Below are 18,094 nucleotides of genomic sequence, written 5' to 3'. Positions count from 1 at the left end.
TCAGGGTTATGAGCTAAAGCCCCCAATGGGGGTGGAGATTGCTTAAAAATAAAATCTTTAAAAAATAATAAGGGATGCCTGGGTGGCTCAGTTGGTTAAGCGTCTGCCTTTGGCTCAGGTCATGATCCCAGGGTCCTGGGATCGAGTCCCACATCAGGCTCCCTGCTCGGCGGGAAGCCTGCTTCTCCCTCTGCCATGGCGTTCTCCTGCTTGTGCTCTGTCGCTCTCTCTGACAAAAAGATAAATCTTTTAAAAATATATAAAATAAAATAAAAAATAAAAATAAAAACATAATTTGTAGCGTTCTTTAGCTACTACTAACTTTTAATCTGACCTCTTCCTCTAAATGGCTGTGTGATTTCAGATAAGCCACTTGACATGGTTTCTTTATCTGGAAAAGAAAGTAATATTGTCTAACTCTCCAGGTTGTTCTCAGGATTAAAAGAATTCATGGATGTAAAAGTGTTTTTAAAAACTGGAAAGCATGACACAGATACACAATGGCTGATGTTCTAGTTTTTATATACTGCACGGTGCCTTGTATTGAGGCATAGCCTTCCACTGACAGAATCTTGAGGTGTCATTGTTCTGGAGCAGTTACCTTGATCCTATTTCTAGACTCCAGGGACAGCCTGGTGCTTCACTGCCTCCACCAGAATCTTCCAGCTGGGGATGGGTTCCCTGGCTAACTACAGATCCAGAAGGCAGGTCAGGTCACTACCTATGTTTCTTAACTGCCTGTTAAGCGAGCATGGAGTCCTTTTGGTTTTTCTCAGTTTTCTAATACTAATATTCATTGGAGGTATTATCCATAAAAATCCAGAATTATGAGTTAACTTTCCAAAGCTCACACAGCAAAGGTCTCTGTACCTTCATTGAATTACAAATTCGTTTTCAACTCTGAGTTTCCATGTCTTCAATTTTGCTCTTCTATATCCATTCAGCAATTCATTCATTCATTCATCAAACATTTATTGAGGGTCCACTATGTTCCAGGTACTGGGAATCAAGGGTGAATAAGGTATAGTTCTTGGAGGTGAATTAAAATGTTCGGTGTACCTGGCACTTAGTAGACTTTGAGTGGATGCTAATTTCCTCTTCCTGGCCCTCATGTTGCTCAATTAACCTGCCTAATGCATTTAACTATTGTGGATGTATCCAGAAGAGAAGGACATTGTTGTATGCTCAGAACATCTGCAGCATAGATTGCTTTTCAGTGGGCACAACATGGGTATGTGGACTTCACATCGATTTCATCAGAATCAATGGAAATTGTAAAAATTTTTGTTCTGCTTCCCAGCCCCAGCATTGTATACAGACCACAATGATAGAGTATCATCAGCTGTTATCCTTCCCTTCCTTCATCCATCCTTCACTGAACATCTTAGCTGTCAAGTTAAATAGGGAAGCATGGGGGATGGGACAGAAATCATCCTAACTTCCTCCTGCCTCCTCTCCCGCTCTAAATTCTCAGACAACATTATTGGAGTGCCACCATTGTTTTGGTAACAACACACCAGTTTTAAAGTCTTATCCTTTGGTTTTCGTTCTCCTCTTTGACATTCCTCTAATTTTCCTTTCTTTTGTAGGCTGTCAGCCAGATGAAACAGCAAAAATATTCAACAAAAGTCTCCTTCAGTTCACAAGAGATATCTTTAGCACCAGCTCCATCATACCATTCCACGGATGTGGATTTCACAAGCTATGGTATGATTCTTTCTGTGAGCCAAACTGAAATTGACTCCTCCAACATGAGAAAAGGAGGGGATGATGATATCCTGGAAAGAGCACTGGACCAGGAGTCAGGAAGCCTGGCTCTGCATCCCTCCTCCACTTCCTTAGCTCCAGGACGTGGGCAGGTCACCATTTTCCTCACCTGCTACTGGGATTGCCCAGGGCTTATTGAGTATGAAAGTGCTAGAACAAAAAAAAGGCCCTCAGTAAATACTGTTTGCATATGAAGCTTACAAATTATTCTGTAATCGCTCCAAAAGATTGTGTTTAGTGTATGAGTATTATCTCCTAAAAATCATATTCAGTCAAATTGTTAGCCTTGCATATGTTGATGTAAGTGATTTGAAGACTGTTAATTTTCAGTGCTTAAAGACATGAGTATTCGCTTTCTCTCTTTGAATTCCTGGCATGAATTATGCTGACTGGCAGTTGAAAATAGAATTGCAAAATGAATAATGAGTATTTCCACTTTGCTTTTATGTGATGTAAGTCCATAAAAAAAAGTGGCCTATTTAAAGCACTGGGCTCACCAGTGGCGAAGCACAACTCTGCATGAATTTAGCAGGCCTAACACCTTTATGTATTTGTCTTGTGCATATTTTTTCAGAAATATTAACTCAATAAAAACTTTAGCAAGCAGGTATTATTCTAAAGTACTGGGTTTTTACTAAAATACTTGATGAATGTGGTCAGCAAACTTTGACCCATGGGTCAGATTTGGCCCACCATCTGTTTTTGTGTGGTCTGCAAGCTGAAAATGGTTTTCATATTTTTAAGAGGTTGGAAAAAGTCAAAGGAGTATTTCATGAAAATTATCTGAAACCCAGACTTCCCTGACCATAAATAAAATTTTATTGGACTACTCCTTTGTTTACCTGTAGTCTTAAGGTTGCTTTCACACAATGAGGATAGCATTGAGTAGTTCAGCAGAGAATGTATGGTCTGTAAAGCTCAAAATACTGATCACCTGGCTTTTTACTAAGAAAGTAACCACAATGTTGACCAATTGAGTTTTGATAAGATGCATCACATATTTATATCTTGATAACAAATTAATCCCCCATAATTTAATCTATGGAAATTCTACTCATTTGGTCATCTACTTACCAAACGTTTACCGGGGGCTTGGTATATCAGGGTTTGGGCTGGCCCGTATGGGAGAAATACATACCAACCCTGACTCAGGACTGGCCAGGGTGAGGCAGAAGTGAAAGAAGAGAAATGCCATCCCCAGCATCTCTCTTCTCACTCAAGAGGCTAACTAGTCATTTACAAAAGGAGTATAAACTTTGTAAAGCATTTATGAAATTAGGCACTATTGCACATTGTTTTTATTGTAAATGAATGGAAAATGGAGGGTGAAATACATTTGCTGCCAAAAGATCTAGAGTCAGATTAGGTTTATAATTTTTTTTTTTTTTAAAGATTTTATTTATTTATTTGAGACAGAGAGAATGAGAGACAGAGAGCATGAGAGGGAGGAAGGTCAGAGGGAGAAGCAGACTCCCTGCCGAGCAGAGAGCCCGATGCGGGACTCGATCCTGGGACTCCAGGATCATGACCTGAGCCAAAGGCAGTCGCTTAACTAACTGAGCCACTCAGGCGCCCCTAGGTTTATAATTTAATACTCTCCTTTTTTTTTTTTTTTTAAAGATTTTATTTATTTATTTGAGACAGAATGAGAGAGAGAGAGAGCTCATGAGAGGGGGGAGGGTCAGAGGGAGAAGCAGGCTCCCTGCCGAGCAGGGAGCCCGATGTGGGACTCGATCCCGGGACTCCAGGATCATGACCTGAGCCGAAGGCAGTCGCTTAACCGACTGAGCCACCCAGGCGCCCCTTTAATACTCTCCTTCTAATAGGGCATTTTTTATTGTTACCGAGGTTGTGTCACTAAATTTCTCACTCTTAACTAGGAGGCCATTAGCTTAATAAATGCCATGCGGTCAGAAAGAGCAACTGTATGCGTTATGCCAGTTGCTGGACTGGGCACCACACACACATTGTTCATTTACTTCCTATTAGAAAGCAGCTCGCTACGTGCATTTTTCGGATGAGGAATGAGCCTCCATTTTTACCCACCTATTAATTCCCTTCTGGGGAGCTTAAATCCACGTCCCCACCACTCCAAAACCTGCTTTATTATTATTCTTGCTGAGTCAGAGCAGAACCCTCCACAGGCTTACCTAGAACCTCTCTCCTTTTGTTGAATATCAGGGATTGGCAAACTTTTTCTGTAAAGAGCCAGATAGTAAATATTTAAGGCTTGTGGACCATATGGTCTCTGTTGCAAGTACTCAGCTCCGCTGTCGCGGGATGCTAACAGCCGTAGACTGGAAGTAAATGGATTAGCAGGGCTGTGTTCCAATACAACTTCATTTATGGACATTGAAATTTGAATTTCATGTAATTTTCACATGTCTTGAAATGTTATTTTTCTTTTCATTTTTTTTTTCAACCTTTTGAAAATGTGAAAATCATTCTTAGCCTGTAGTCCATAGTGTGGGGGCCCTTGCTGGGACAGATGTTTAATGAGCTTTGAGGATCCCAGTTTGGCCCCTGTGCATTAGCTGCAGCTGGCCAAAAGGTGGGGCCCTTTATTCTCAGCCCTTAACTAAATTCTATCCCAGGGTAAGAGTCAGTACTCATGATGATCGAACTTAGTTGTCAAAAAAGATGACATTCTTTGGAGGCTCCTTATTTGTACAAGAAGCTCTTGAAGCTAACATTTTGAATATTTTATTTTCCAATTAGTTGGGTTCAGTCATCTGGAAAATACACATATGTAGAAGTTATGCTGGATAAGGGGGTTGTATTAAACATCTTTTCCTAGCCAGTAAATATTTTTTTCTCTCATTTTTTTAAAGAAACCCAATCTAAAACAGTGATTTGGGGAAACCTGGGTAGCTTAGTTGGTTGAGTAACCGACTCTTGATTTCAGCTCAGATCTTGATCTCAGGGTCGTGAGTTCAAGCCCCACGTTGGGCTCCATGCTGGACATGGAACCTACTTAAGAAAAATAAATAAATAAAACAATGATTTTAAAAAGTAAACCACGGGACACCTGGCTGGCTCAGTCAGTAGAGCATGAGACTCTTGGTCTCCAGGTTGTGAGTTCCAGCCCCACCTTGAGGGTAGAGGTTACATTAAAAAAAATTTAATGTTAAAAATTTAAATTAAACATAAAAAATTAAATCTTTTTTAAAAATTTAAAAAGTAAACCTTTATAAAGTAGGAATAACTCCTTTAACAAGTTTTTCAGCTGTGGACCCGGCAATTAGTTCTTGAATGTTGTGTTTATGACAGTTTTGTTGTTTTTTTTAACTATGCATATGTTTTGGGATCATTGTTAGGTAATTCTTATCTTAACATCATACTTTATTGATGAAATCCTTTATATATCTTAATTCATGATATGCTCTAACTGAAAGTATTTAAGCACTAATTCTTCTTAGTATCTTCTAACTATAACCCAGAATCTTCTGTCATACCAGTCTTCATTTTCATTATAACAGACGCCTATATGTACTTAATCATTTAATCATCTTACATCTTTCCGTATGAGTTTTCAGGGTATGTTTTAAGCTTAAAAAAATTTCAAGTACACTTAAAATAGATGATTGAGTAAGGGGGGTAGTTACTGTTTTCATCTCAAAAGCGTCGGGTTTCATCCCTTCCTGAAAGGGTGTTAAGGACCCAGCTCTTTGCTGCATGGTGCTCAGCAGGAAAAGAGTGAAATGACAAACATGTGTAAACCCTGTGCTCCCCAACTAACGGAGTGTGCGTGCCGGGCTGCATCCCCTGCTTGCCCATCATTCTGTGTTTCATCCTTCTCCAGGTGGTTTCCAGGCCCCTCTGTCAGTGGACCCAGCCACGTGTCCCATTGTTCCTGGCCAGGAAATGATTATAGAAATATCCAAGGGACGTTCAGGTCTTGGTCTCAGCATTGTGGGAGGAAAAGACACACCTTTGGTAAGTTCCTAGAAGTGAAGTATATCCGCTGTCACAGAGTTCCTTGTTGAGCCTCATTATGGCCTTTATCACTTCTGTGGAAGAATTGGCTTCTTTGTGGTATGGAAAAAAACATAATTACAGATATGCATGTATATTCTGGCCAGCTTTCAAGTTTTTCTCAGTGTTTCATTTTCACCAGGATTTTCTCTACCTTGAGTATTTTTTATAAATGCTTATTTTTTTTTTTAAAGATTTTATTTATTTATTTATTTGACAGAGAGAGAGAGAGACACAGTGAGAGGGAACACAAGCACGGGGAGTAGGAGAGAGAGAAGCAGGCTCTCTGCCGAGCAGGGAGCCTGATGTGGGGCTCGATCCCAGGATCCTGGGATCATGTCCTGAGCCGAAGGCAGACGCTTAATGACTGAGCCACCCAGGTGCCCCTATAAATGCTTATTAGACCAACAACACTGTAGCAGCATTTAGAAATACTGTAACAGGATCTAGGGGAGTGTGGGTGGCTCAGTTGGTTAAGCATCCGACTCTTGATTTCGGCTCAGGTCATGATCTCAGGGTCGTGAGTTTGAGCCCCAAGTTGGGCTCTGCACTCGGCACAGTCTGCTTTAAGATTCTCTGTCTTGGGACGCCTGGGTGGCTCAGATGGTTAAGCATCTGCCTTCAGCTCAGGTCATGATCTCCATCCTGGGATGGAGCAGGCTCTCTGCTCAGCAGGGAGCCTGCTTCTCCCTCTCCCTCTACTACTCCCTTTGCTTGTGCTCGCTCTCTCTGTCAAATAAATAAATAAAATCTTAAAAAAAAAAAAAAAGATTCTCTCCCTTTCTCCCTCTCCATCGCCCCAGCTCACATGCATGCTCGCTCTTTCTCTCCCAAATCTGCTAAATTATAAAATAAACATTTTTTTTAAAAAGAACAGGATTTAGGCCAGTGTCTGGTACCTACTAAGTATGAACTGTTATTATTATGATCATCATCATCATTTAATGGAATGCTAGACAACAATATGTATCAATTAGTCTAGGACAATTTAGGTTTTGCTTTATTCTAACCATGTTCATGTCTACTCATAATTTTAAAAAAATTAGAATGTTAGTTTTTGCTTGGATGATGGATCTTTGATTATTCATTGTGTGTGTGTGTATGTGTGTGTGTACTTTAGAGAAGGGGAGGGGCAGAGGGAGAGAGAATCTTAAGCAGGCTCCATGTCCACGCAGAGCTCGATCTCACAACCCTGAGATCATGACCTGAGCCAAAATCAAGAGTCACTTAACCTACTGAGCCACCCAGGTGCCCTATATTTTGATGTCACTACTCATTACCATTTTTTGGTAAAACTTTCTGTGTTTTGATTTATAAAAATGTGATGAATCCATGCATATCTCTTTGAATAAGTAATACATACATATTATACTCAAACTGACACAAAAGGATATAAAGTAGAAAGCAAATCTCCCTCCAACCCTTTCCCCCCTAGCCCTGCCGTCCAAACCCATCCTGGGCCTCTCCCTAGAGATGAGTTTTCTTCTTTTTTTTTTTTTAAGATTTTATTTATTTATTTGAGAGAGAGAGAATGAGAGAAAGCGAGTACATGAGAAGGGGGAGGGTCAGAGGGAGAAGCAGACTCCCTGCCGAGCAGGGAGCCCAATGCGGGACTCGACCCAGGGACTCCAGGATCATGACCTGAGCTGAAGGCAGTTGCTTAACCAACTGAGCCACCCAGGCGCCCTGAGATGAGTTTTCTTCTTAATAAGTATGTTTTTAAATGAATATTTTGGTATTTCTTTTGCCCATTTTATTTAGTAAGGAATAGATTGTATATGTCAGATTTACTGGTAAAACAGGTGTAATATGATCAATAAAATGCGTTTTCATTTTTGGCAGGAATATAATATTTCCACGTTAGTACTGTCGGGAGGTGGGGAGATCCCGTTATATTTCTCTGTAGTAACTATTAGGCCCGTGAAGCCCTAGGCAACTCAAGAACCGCTCGGTGCGGCCGAACCCCAGGTCTCCGTGTATTCTGCCTGCTCCCTGTTATCGGCCCTTTGCCCTCCCGCTATCCCACCTGATCTAGCGAAGGCAACGCCACACACCCTCCTAGTGCACAACCTAAACAGGACTGTACTTAGACGCCAGCGTTTGTTTGTTAAAGGATTTTATCTCTGTCCACCTGATTAACGTGTTGCTATAACTTTTCTCCTGAGTTGGGGATAGTTTATTTCCTGAATTACTCTGCCTTGGCCGTGCGGGCAGAACCTGCTGTGTGTGGCTTCGTGCATACATGAGGGTATTTCTTCATCGGCTTGGATGAACTGGGGACACCTGGAGTTAACTAGCTCAGCAGCCAGTTTTAGTTCCCACCCTTTCATGGGGTGAGATTTAAGTACGATTTAAAAATATCGCCTGGACCAGACCACTTAAAGGGAAACTTCTAAAGAAAAGCTTGCCCCTTTCCTCAGCCACAAAAGCTGAGCAGATAGCTTTCCAAGCCAGATAATGAGAAATGCAGAAAAGTTCTGGGGTCGTAAGGAAGTGAATATATATACATAATACATATTTTTAAAGCATATTGTATGTAAATCATTATCCCAATGTCTTTGGGGTAGTATGCAGAAACTATTGGCCGACCTTGAACATTGGCTGTTCCTACCTTCCAGAGCCTGTTTTCTCATTTTTCCAAAAAGAGATTCCTGAATATTGAATAAACTGAATTTATATAAATCTATATTTGAAATGAACCAGGGAAATTACATTTTAAGGAAATTCTGTAGTGAATTCTTTCATGAAGAGGTAACCCTCTGATTTATTTTTTGTAACTCTAAGTCTGTACTGCTTAAAATAAGGCAGAACCAGATTCCCCATAGGAAATACGGAATTTTTTCCCAATAGGAGATCTCATAGCATGTTTTGCCCAGCTGAATGAGTTTGTTAGCTGATTTTTTTTTTTTTTGGCTTTGTTATTAATCTGATCTTGCTTTATGTGGGTGGGTTAGAAAACCTGAATAAGACGTGCCCATGCCACTTTTGGGGCTCCACTGTTGCACGTACTCATGGAACTGGCTACCAGCTTGGGGCTTCTGCTGTCCACATCACCTACTGCTTCCTGGCTGAGGCTGTTTGCTAAATACTATGCTCTGCTTCTGCTTCTCTGGCCACCACGAGGCAGGCCACCACGAGGCAGCCCACCCCCCGCCAAAAAAAAAAATTAAAAAATTCTTTAACAGCATTCTGAAGTTCATAATATATAGTTCTGCCTTTTGAGGCTGTAAATACCACTGTCCTTGAAAGGATAAGTACCACTTAAAAATGAGAAATGGGACATAGCTTTTATTTCGTAACCCCAGGTACCTCGTCAAAAGCTGTAAGTTAGACTCACGAGTTATATATAGCCATGTCGTTTTTTGGTGAAGCTGAACAGCACGGGCGGGTTGGAAGGTGCTTTAACAAATAAAAGATTGTTTACCACAGTGAAGATCTTTTTTTCCTTCCAAATTTTGACATGGAATATGCAGCCTCAGGTCACATTATCCAGTGGGGTCATGGGACTGCACCTAGTCAGCAGGAAGTTAGCAAATGAAGTTGAGAGCATCTGAAAGGAAATTGTGGACAGTGTTGACCCACTGTCAGAAGTACCTTTGCACTTGTCTTTGCACATTTGATTGTGTGACGCACCCTTACTTCAGCTCTGACATTCTGAGCGCTGGTGACCCTTCTTAAAGAGCATCTGCTGCAACCCGCCCAGTTTGGGTTTCTGGGTCCTCTTTGTTGTGTATCCAACAGACACTTTTGCCATCTTTGGAGGAATTAAGTCTCTGGGACTTGGTCTTGACACCACATCAGTCCTATCTGCTATAAATAATTGCTCCAGAGCCAAGGCAGATGGTTTCTGAGATCAGAGAGGGAGATCTCACTTAGCATCCCAGTGTGTTTGCAGCCAGTCATCTAAATGGGCCTTTTAAACACCAAGATAATGGTGAGGGTGAGCCCCTGGGGAAGGTTTATGAGTGCACCTGGACCCAATCCTCAATGACAAACTTCTACCTCTGTTGTTTTAATCCTCTGATGTGCTCCCAGGTCTGCTTTTTCGTGAATGTGGCTCTTACATATGTTTCCTTAAAGGCTGCCCTTTTCTTAGTACCAAGGACATAAAGTTGAGTGAAATAACCCTGTCCTTACACTGTCAGTCAAGTTTATTCTACTACCTTCAGTGTTGATGGTCTAATATAAGGGACCAACCAATGAAAAATCCTAATAAGGACTATTAAAATAGGAATTTTTCTCTGGAAAGTAGAAAAAAGTACAACTAGGGGCATCTGGGTGGCTCAGTCAGTTAAGCTTCCAACTCTTGATCTCAGATCAGGTGGTGATCTCAGGGTCTCGAGTTTTAAGTCCCGCCTACACACAGAAAGAAAGAAAGGAAGGAAGGAAAAGAAAGGAAAGGAAGGAAGGAGCAGGGTGGCTTATAAACAACAGGACTCCAGGTCTCACAGTTCTGGAGGCTGGAAGTCCAGGGTCAGGTGAGGGCCCTCTTCTGCATTGTAGACTTCTCATATCCTCACAAAGTAAAGGGAGCCTCTGTGAGGCCTCTTTTATAAGGGCATTAATTTCATTCATGAAGACTCTGCTCTCATGACCTAATCACCTCCAAAAAGTCCCACCTCCTAATACCATCACATTGGGCATTAGAGTTTCTACATGTGAGTTTAGAGGGGCACACAGCAAGGAAATCAGATAAGGTATAAAATAGATAGTATATTTATTTATATTATTTCCTTCCATCCATCCACCCACCCATCATCCTACCTCTCCCCACCACCACCACCACTCTTTTTGGTCTTGGAGTGCTAGTTTGCATGAAATCTTGCAACTCAGAAGACGACATACTCTGCCAAATGAAAGACTGAGGGCCCTTACCTCTTATGATGCTCACCACATATTTCTTAAGCCTCTCCCTGAATTCTTCCATTCCCCCTTCTCTGAAATGTTTGCTTGCTGATGAGAGGTTTTATATCTAGTGTCCTCAGAAGAAGTAAAACATAGTCCTCCAGTATCATTTTGTTGGAGTTATTTTATTATCAGCCTTGGGAAGAGAAATAAAAACTTAAGAAACAGATTTTTTATCTGAGTATTGGCAGACTTGGACTGTTCTTGGGATTGAACAAGTGAAGTGCAGAAAGAATGACAAAAGTTTCTCCAAGATCCTCACTCTGTGCATTTTCCTTTCTTTGGTTACCATAGCCAAAGGTCCCAGACTGTAGATAATGTGTTATATCAAATCTAATAGGCTGAGTAATGATGCTGATTCTATGGCATCCGAATCCCAGATCTCTAACTGTAGGGCCTTGGACAAGCAACCTAACCCTTCTAGGTTAAATCTGCTTCTTCATTTGTGCAATAGTGGTGACAACAAAATCGACCTCTTACAGTTGGTATGTGGATTAATAAGGTAAATAATATAAAGGACTTTTTCCAATGCCTGTATACTGAGTTCCACCATTATTTTTTTTTTTAAGATTTTATTTATTTATTAGATCGAGCACACAAGCCGGGGGGGGGGGGGCAGGGTCAGATGGAGAAGCAGAGTCCCCGCTGAGCAGGGACCCCAACATGGGGCTCAACCCCAGGACCCTGGGATCATGACTGAACCACTCAAGCGCCCCATGAGTTCATTTATTATTGATTTTTTTTTTTTTTAAGATTTTATTTATTTATTTGACAGAGACACAGTGAGAGAGGGAACACGAGCAGGCAGAGTGGGAGAGGGAGAAGCAGGCTTCCCGCGGAGCAGGGAGCCCGATGCGGGGCTCGATCCCGGGACCCTGGGATCATGACCTGAGCCGAAGGCAGACGCTTAACGACTGAGCCACCCAGGCTCCCCTATTATTGATTATTATTAAACATTCATATTAAAACCTATCTTCAGGGACGCCTGGGTGGCTCAGTTGGTTAAGCGACTGCCTTCAGGTCAGGTCATGATCCTGGAGTCCCGGGATCGAGTCCCACATCGGGCTCCCTGCTCAGCGGGGAGCCTGCTTCTCCCTCTGACCCTCTCCTCTCTCATGTGTGCTCTCTCTCACTCATTCTCTCTCTCTCAAATAAATAAAATCTTAAAAAAAAAAAAAATGTATCTTCAGCTCCCTTCATCTGTCTTTGATGTATCAGCTACACACTGAGAAACATAACTTTTTAGATATTTTTCGGCATCACACTTTTAAAAAGTGATTTGACACTCCTCTTAATATGTAATTAATATGTATCCTCTTATTTAATTCTCATAACAACCCTGTAGAAGAGGTAGTGGTATTATCCCCATTTTACAGATGAGGCAATGGACACGCAGATACGTTAGGTAACTTCTCCAAGGACATAATGCTAGCAGTTCGTCCAGTTGCAGTTTAATCAGACGATTTGGTTCCAAAGCCACACGATTGGGCTCCCTCTCTAGGGCTACCACTATGTGTCATCAACCTTCACCTATAAAAGGGAGTTCTTCATCTCACCCACCAGACCCCGAGTATCTTGAGAACAGGCCTGTTTTATTGTATTTTGTACCTTTAGTATCCCCATATAGTGCCTTGCACACATAAAAATATGACTGTCTAGCCTCTGTGAGCCACTCTGGACTCCAGCCAGGCTGGCCTCCTTCCATTCTTTTCAAGGCATTTGCACATGCTGTTAGATCTGTCTGCTGTGCTTCCCTGATCAGGTTTAACTGTGGCTAGAGTCTACTGTTCATTTCTGGGTATGATTATGTGGTTGACAAGGACATTGTTGAAACCATATCATTGCCATTGAATAGAGTTGGGAAAGGGAAGATCGGAAGGGACAATGACAACTCTCTGCACACATGGAAGGTTATCTTTTTGTGGATGAGGGATAAGAACAGGTTCTTCCAAGGGGCTTAGTGAAAAACGGATTTCACATTTTCATAAGGAAGGACTTCCTAACATCAGCTGGGCAAAGGTGGAATGAACTATGTAGTGAGTGCCAAACCTCGAGAAATATTTGACAAATGCAGGCAAGCCACTCTCTGCAAGGATATTATTATTAGGCTTTATTTTTTAATCAGGAAGGCTCCCCACGGAGCAGGGAGCCTGATGTGGGGCTCGATCCCAGGACCCTGGGATCATGACCTGAGCCGAAGGCAGATGCTTAACCAACCGAGCCACTCAGGCGCCCCAAGGTTATGGCAGTCTAAGGAAATTCATTTTCTCTCTCTCTTTTTACATTCCCATCTCACAACTTTCTTAAAACTTCAATCTTCAGTTATTTTTAACTAGAGAATAAGGCTTAATTATTGTTTAGTTTTGTTCTAGGGAAGCTAGTCATTGTTATCACTTTTGGAAAGGTCAAGTTTATGAATATAAGCTCTAGTTGTTACACTTGTGTTGTTCCTCTGGGCTGGAGATAAGCTTGTCTCTTTGTAAGAAGAAAACAATTAGCCTAGGACATTTGTTTTGTCTTTATATTCTTGGTACCATTGCAGCGTTGTAACTGAGGTCAGTGAATTCCCGGGGTATGTAAAATTTATTTATTTATTTTTTTAAAGATTTTATTTACTTATTTGACAGAGAGAGATACAGCGAGAGCAGGAACACAAGCAGGGGAGTGGGAGAGGGAGAAGCAGGCTTCCTGCCGAGCAGGGAGCCCGATGTGGGGCTCGATCCCAGGACCCCAGGATCGTGACCTGAGCCAAAGGCAGACACTTAACGACTGAGCCACCCAGGCGCCTGGTAGATTTTAAAATTTAGATACTTGTAATATTTAGAAGGCCTGGGAATGTCAGATTCTGAATCTTATTTCTCTCCATGTTTCAAATCAGTATTTTTTTCACCACCTGCAATTTAATTCAGTCTCATTAAACAGCAGTTCTGTAGATAGGAGAGGTACATCAGCAAGAAGCATGGAGGTAGGAGGACTCTCACATTTGGATACTATGTGGTAAAGTCATCCATCTAGAAATTGAAGTGAAAAATACCTGTCTTTTAGCTCTGACCGTATGTCCAGCTGTGCAGCAACCTCACTTAACCCTGATTCACCATGTTGCATGCTGTTGTTTAGCTGTTACTGCTTTTGGCCATTTAAATGTAGAACTGTAGCAACTTAAACCGCTAGGTATTTTTTTTGAAGTAAGCAGAATAGAAAACTATTTCACATTTGATTAAGTGTTTTATTTTGTTATTACCTTCAAATGAACTTTGCATGGTCTGTTTCATGAGGAGTGTGGTTTGCTTTGGCGTGTAATCCCCCAAAGCCAGGCTCCTTTTATCATTATTGCTTAAGTCATATATTTTTACACAAAACATCTTATTACCTTAGTTTTATTTTGAAATCAAAGCAGAGTTTGCAAGAAGTCTATGAATCACACTGAAAGAATGTTAACGAATAGTACCTCTGAATTTCCAGATTTGGGCATTTCTGATCTTAAGGAATATGACTGTAAGCAAAAATATTATGCAAGCTGAGTAACGTTTAGATAAATAAGGACCAGATGGAACTATAGGGACATATAAAATATAATGCAAATATTATCCCATTTCCTTAAAATGAATCTCTATTTCAGTATGAAAAATTATATTCATATTGATGAGTATCAACCTTTTGCTAAATCAGTCTTAGCAAGGGAACTCCATTTTAAGTAAATATAAAACAGTTTCTTTTCTGAGTTTGAGAAGGGAAAGTTTTTCCGAGTCTTAAAATGTGAAACTTTTTATATATTCATTGCAATTCTTATATTAGCTGTTTTATTGCTGTGATTTTCATTCCACATTTTAGTTACCTGTGGTGTGCAAGAGTTTGCAATCCCTGAGCTTGAGTTTTAGGATAGTTTATATAGTCCATTGTTTAACACACACACACACACACACAGATTGCTGTTACCGCTTCCTGTGTAACTGATCATTTAATCCGTACTTTTAGTCAAGAGTCACAAGTATTGCTGATTTAACACTCATTCATGTTGCCTATAGTTTATTACCCAAGAAAGTTTCTGCATTTCAAAATAGTAGGTGCTGAACATTGTGATCCATTTTCTTTCTCTTGGAGAGTTTTGTAGGTATGAATCTTCATACCCTACCTGAAGCATATTAGAATAAATGAATAAATTGAGATTAGGATATAGAGACTCACCCTTTCTTCCTTTTGTAGCAGAGTTTTATGGGGATTAGTTGAAGACTGTGTTTTGAGATTTATGGAAAATCTATGTAGTGAAACCTAATTTATTCGAGTATCCAGATTTCAAAAAGTAAGATTCCAAGTATAGTAAATTCTTTTGACTCTGTTGACTTCCCTTGTGTAGCTATGGCTTCTTCAGGTTTTCTGAACATTATTATTCAACCTATGAAGTTGGCAAACAAAACTCTATCACTTTGACAAATATTGTACTTCTTCTAAAGTAATAATCTTTTATTGTATCCATGGTAGGAAAGCAGTATAGTGAATGTACACTTGATTCTGAGATGCATCCAAATTATAAAATTAAAATAAAGTGAGGAAAAAAACTCATCTTAGAATAAAGAAAATATGGCATTTATTGACTACATTCTGCCTCAAGTCCTGCATATTCTTATGAGATATTGAAAGTAATCTCTTAACATTTTGCTTCTCATGAATCAGCAAGGGTATGCCAAATACCTTTTGCATCAAAGCAGGGGGCTTAAAGGTGGGGAAGATTAGCATCTGTGCAACTTGTCTTGAATCATCTTTGCCCTTTACCTTTGTAATGGGTTCAAAAATATATAGATCTACAAAACACATGGAATGTAAGCATAATAACACATGCTACAGCAAGAAAAATGCATTCAGTCTTCCACCCTTGGGTTAATCAACCTACTGCCCCATAATAGCAGGGAAGGGAAAACAGAGACCTGCCTTTGTTGACAGGAGTCCTGCCATCCCTATTATAGATAGCCCATGTTTGCTTTTCTACCTTTATCACCGTTCATGTTGGACTTACCAGCTATGTTGTAGAGAAGTATCACCAGGGAGAAGCAACAATAGGAAGTACGGTCAGTTCTTGTTATTCATGCTAATTATGTTCTATAAAGTCATAGCAAACACTGAGTTAGTGAATACTGAACCATTACTTCCAGGGTAAATACAGAGATGGGTTCCTATGCTCACAACATTTTTTAACAGTCGATAAACACATAACCTTGTTTTACATGTGTTACTTTTTTAAAGATAGTTTATTTTAATATCTATTGTTGACTCATTAACATTGAACTCATGGCCAGCAACACTGTAACTCATAAATGAACAGAAGTTATCTGACACGTGTATTTTTTTCCATATGGCACATCACAGCCTTCTCCTGCTTAGAAACATAAGACACGACTTCAGTCTTGTGCTTGGGGGCTGTTTTATTTTTATTTTTATTTTTTAAAGATTTTGTTTATTTATTTGAGAGAGAGAGAATGAGAGACAGAGAGCATGAGAGGGAGGAGGGTCAGAGGGAGAAGCAGACTCCCTGCCGAGCAGGGAGCCCGATGCGGGACTCGATCCCGGGACTCCAGGATCATGACCTGAGCCGAAGGCAGTCGCTTAACCAACTGAGCCACCCAGGCGCCCTTGGGGGCTGTTTTAAACAGCAAAAGCACAAACATACAAAACATGTGGCACTAAAAAGACCACAAAAAAGATGCTTGTTCACAATATGAGAGCTGAAACATGAAGGCAAAATGTCACCTTGTTCTACTTTTGCTGGGAACAAGTGAATCAGGCAACTGAAATTTTTTACCACTTTGCCCATGTCTGCAAATGACTGTGAATGCACCAGGAACATCGATTTGGGGGAGTGGGTGAATTTGCAAATACGGAATCCACAAACAGTGAAGACTGACTATACTTAACGAAAACAAAAAAATCAAAATACCTGGTAACAGGACTTTTGCAGTCTGGCTTAGATCTTGTTTACATTCAAATGGTTCATTGGCCTTAGCCCTGAGCAGTCCATGGCTTCAGAAAGAATAACCTAAAGGGGTGCCTGGGTGGCTCAGTCAGTTAAGTGTCCATTATGACTCTTGATTTCACCTCAGGTCATGATTTCAGGGCTGTAAGATTGAGCCTTGTGTTAGACTCTGCACTGGGCTTGAAGCCTGCTTAACATTCTCTCTCCCTTTCCCTCTGCCCCACCCCTCTTTTTTCTCCCTCTGAAAAAGAGAGAGAGAGAGAAAGAAAGAAGGAAAGAGAGAGGAAGGAAGGAAAGAAGGAAGGAGAGAGGGAGGGAGGGAGGGAGGAAGGAAGGAAGGACCTAAAATATCCTATAGCATAATCGTTCGTGAAACTAAGCACTCAGGGGGCCCCTAGCTAGCTCAGTTGGTAGAGCGTGCAACTCGTGATCTCCGTAAGTTCAAGTCCCACTTGAGTACTTAAGTAGAGATTACTTAAAATAAAATCTTAAAAAAAAAAAAGGGAAGCAATCAGTTGTATTCTTGGTTCACCATAATTATAGGAAAAATAGAAATTAAAAAATGGACCAAGACTGTTGTCATTCATCCTTAGAGTCATGAATTTTGACCACTCTGCCATACATTCCTTCCTTCATGTCCCATGTAGGCCCTCTTCAGCCTTAGATATATATGTGTTGGGAGTCCTCATTAGCAAATACTCAACATCTACTTGGCCAACACTTTGCTTGACATTATATACATAATCTCACTTCATCCTCAAACCCTGAAAGGTAGGATTTATTCCATTTTACAGAGACGGGAACACTGGTTCAGTGAGGTTAAACACCTTAACAGAAGTATCACAAAGCTGTGATAAGTGGCAGAGCTCAACTCTGAACACAGGTTTACGTGTCCATAGCCAGGATCCCCACCGTACATTGCTGCCGTCCATTGTTTACGGGCTGGAAAATTCCTCTGGCAGACTTGATAGAGTCTGTAGGAGGTTAAAATTGATCATAAATTTTGTGCAGCTCTTTCCAGTTTCCTTGAATTCCAGCTGGCCAATTGACTTGCTTTGACCAAAATAGTGAAAGTGACATTGAATGACTTCCAAACCTTAGCCCCAAAGCCTTATGGTTTAGCTCTTGTCCTCCTGAAAGACTGCCACCTTGCAGACAAGTCTGGACAGGCCTCCTGGAGGATGACACACCTTGGAAAGAGCACATGCGGGGAGAGGGGTCTAGCTATCCTGGCTGAGGCCCCAGCCAACCTGACTACAAACTCATGTGAGCCCAACTGAGACAGCGGAGAACAAAACTTGCCCCCTGAACCCAGCCCAAATTGCCAGCCCATGGAATCATGGACAAACAAATGGTTAGTTTTTGTTTTAAACCACTAAGTTTTGCAGCAAAAGATAACTAATAGAATAGCCAGTTACTACCCCCCCCCCATCTCTTTCTGATCTCTCTCAGCCGGTGAAAGCTGAGATTCTTTTGGTCTGC

At 40.9% G+C, this 18,094-nt stretch overlaps 1 protein-coding gene across 8 annotated transcripts in view; it reads left to right on the top strand.

Moving 5' to 3' along the window:
• PATJ (PATJ crumbs cell polarity complex component) overlaps nt 1-18,094 on the top strand; it is a 352,466-nt gene that overhangs the window by 282,685 nt on the left and 51,687 nt on the right. For all 8 annotated transcript variants that reach the window (XM_045897546.3, XM_045897547.3, XM_045897545.3 and 5 more), the window contains 2 exons: nt 1,590-1,707; nt 5,570-5,703. In XM_045897546.3, the coding sequence (XP_045753502.2) occupies nt 1,590-1,707; nt 5,570-5,703 (252 nt within the window). The remainder of the gene's footprint in view (nt 1-1,589; nt 1,708-5,569; nt 5,704-18,094) is intronic.

The sequence above is a fragment of the Mirounga angustirostris genome, unplaced genomic scaffold (assembly GCF_029215605.1).
Source record: "Mirounga angustirostris isolate CCGP_5_RB_7025 unplaced genomic scaffold, mMirAng1.0.hap1 SCAF_4, whole genome shotgun sequence".
NCBI classification, from domain to species: Eukaryota; Metazoa; Chordata; class Mammalia; order Carnivora; family Phocidae; genus Mirounga; species Mirounga angustirostris.
The sequence above is the reverse complement of the archived record's forward strand: the minus strand, read 5'-3'. Positions and strand labels throughout refer to the sequence as shown.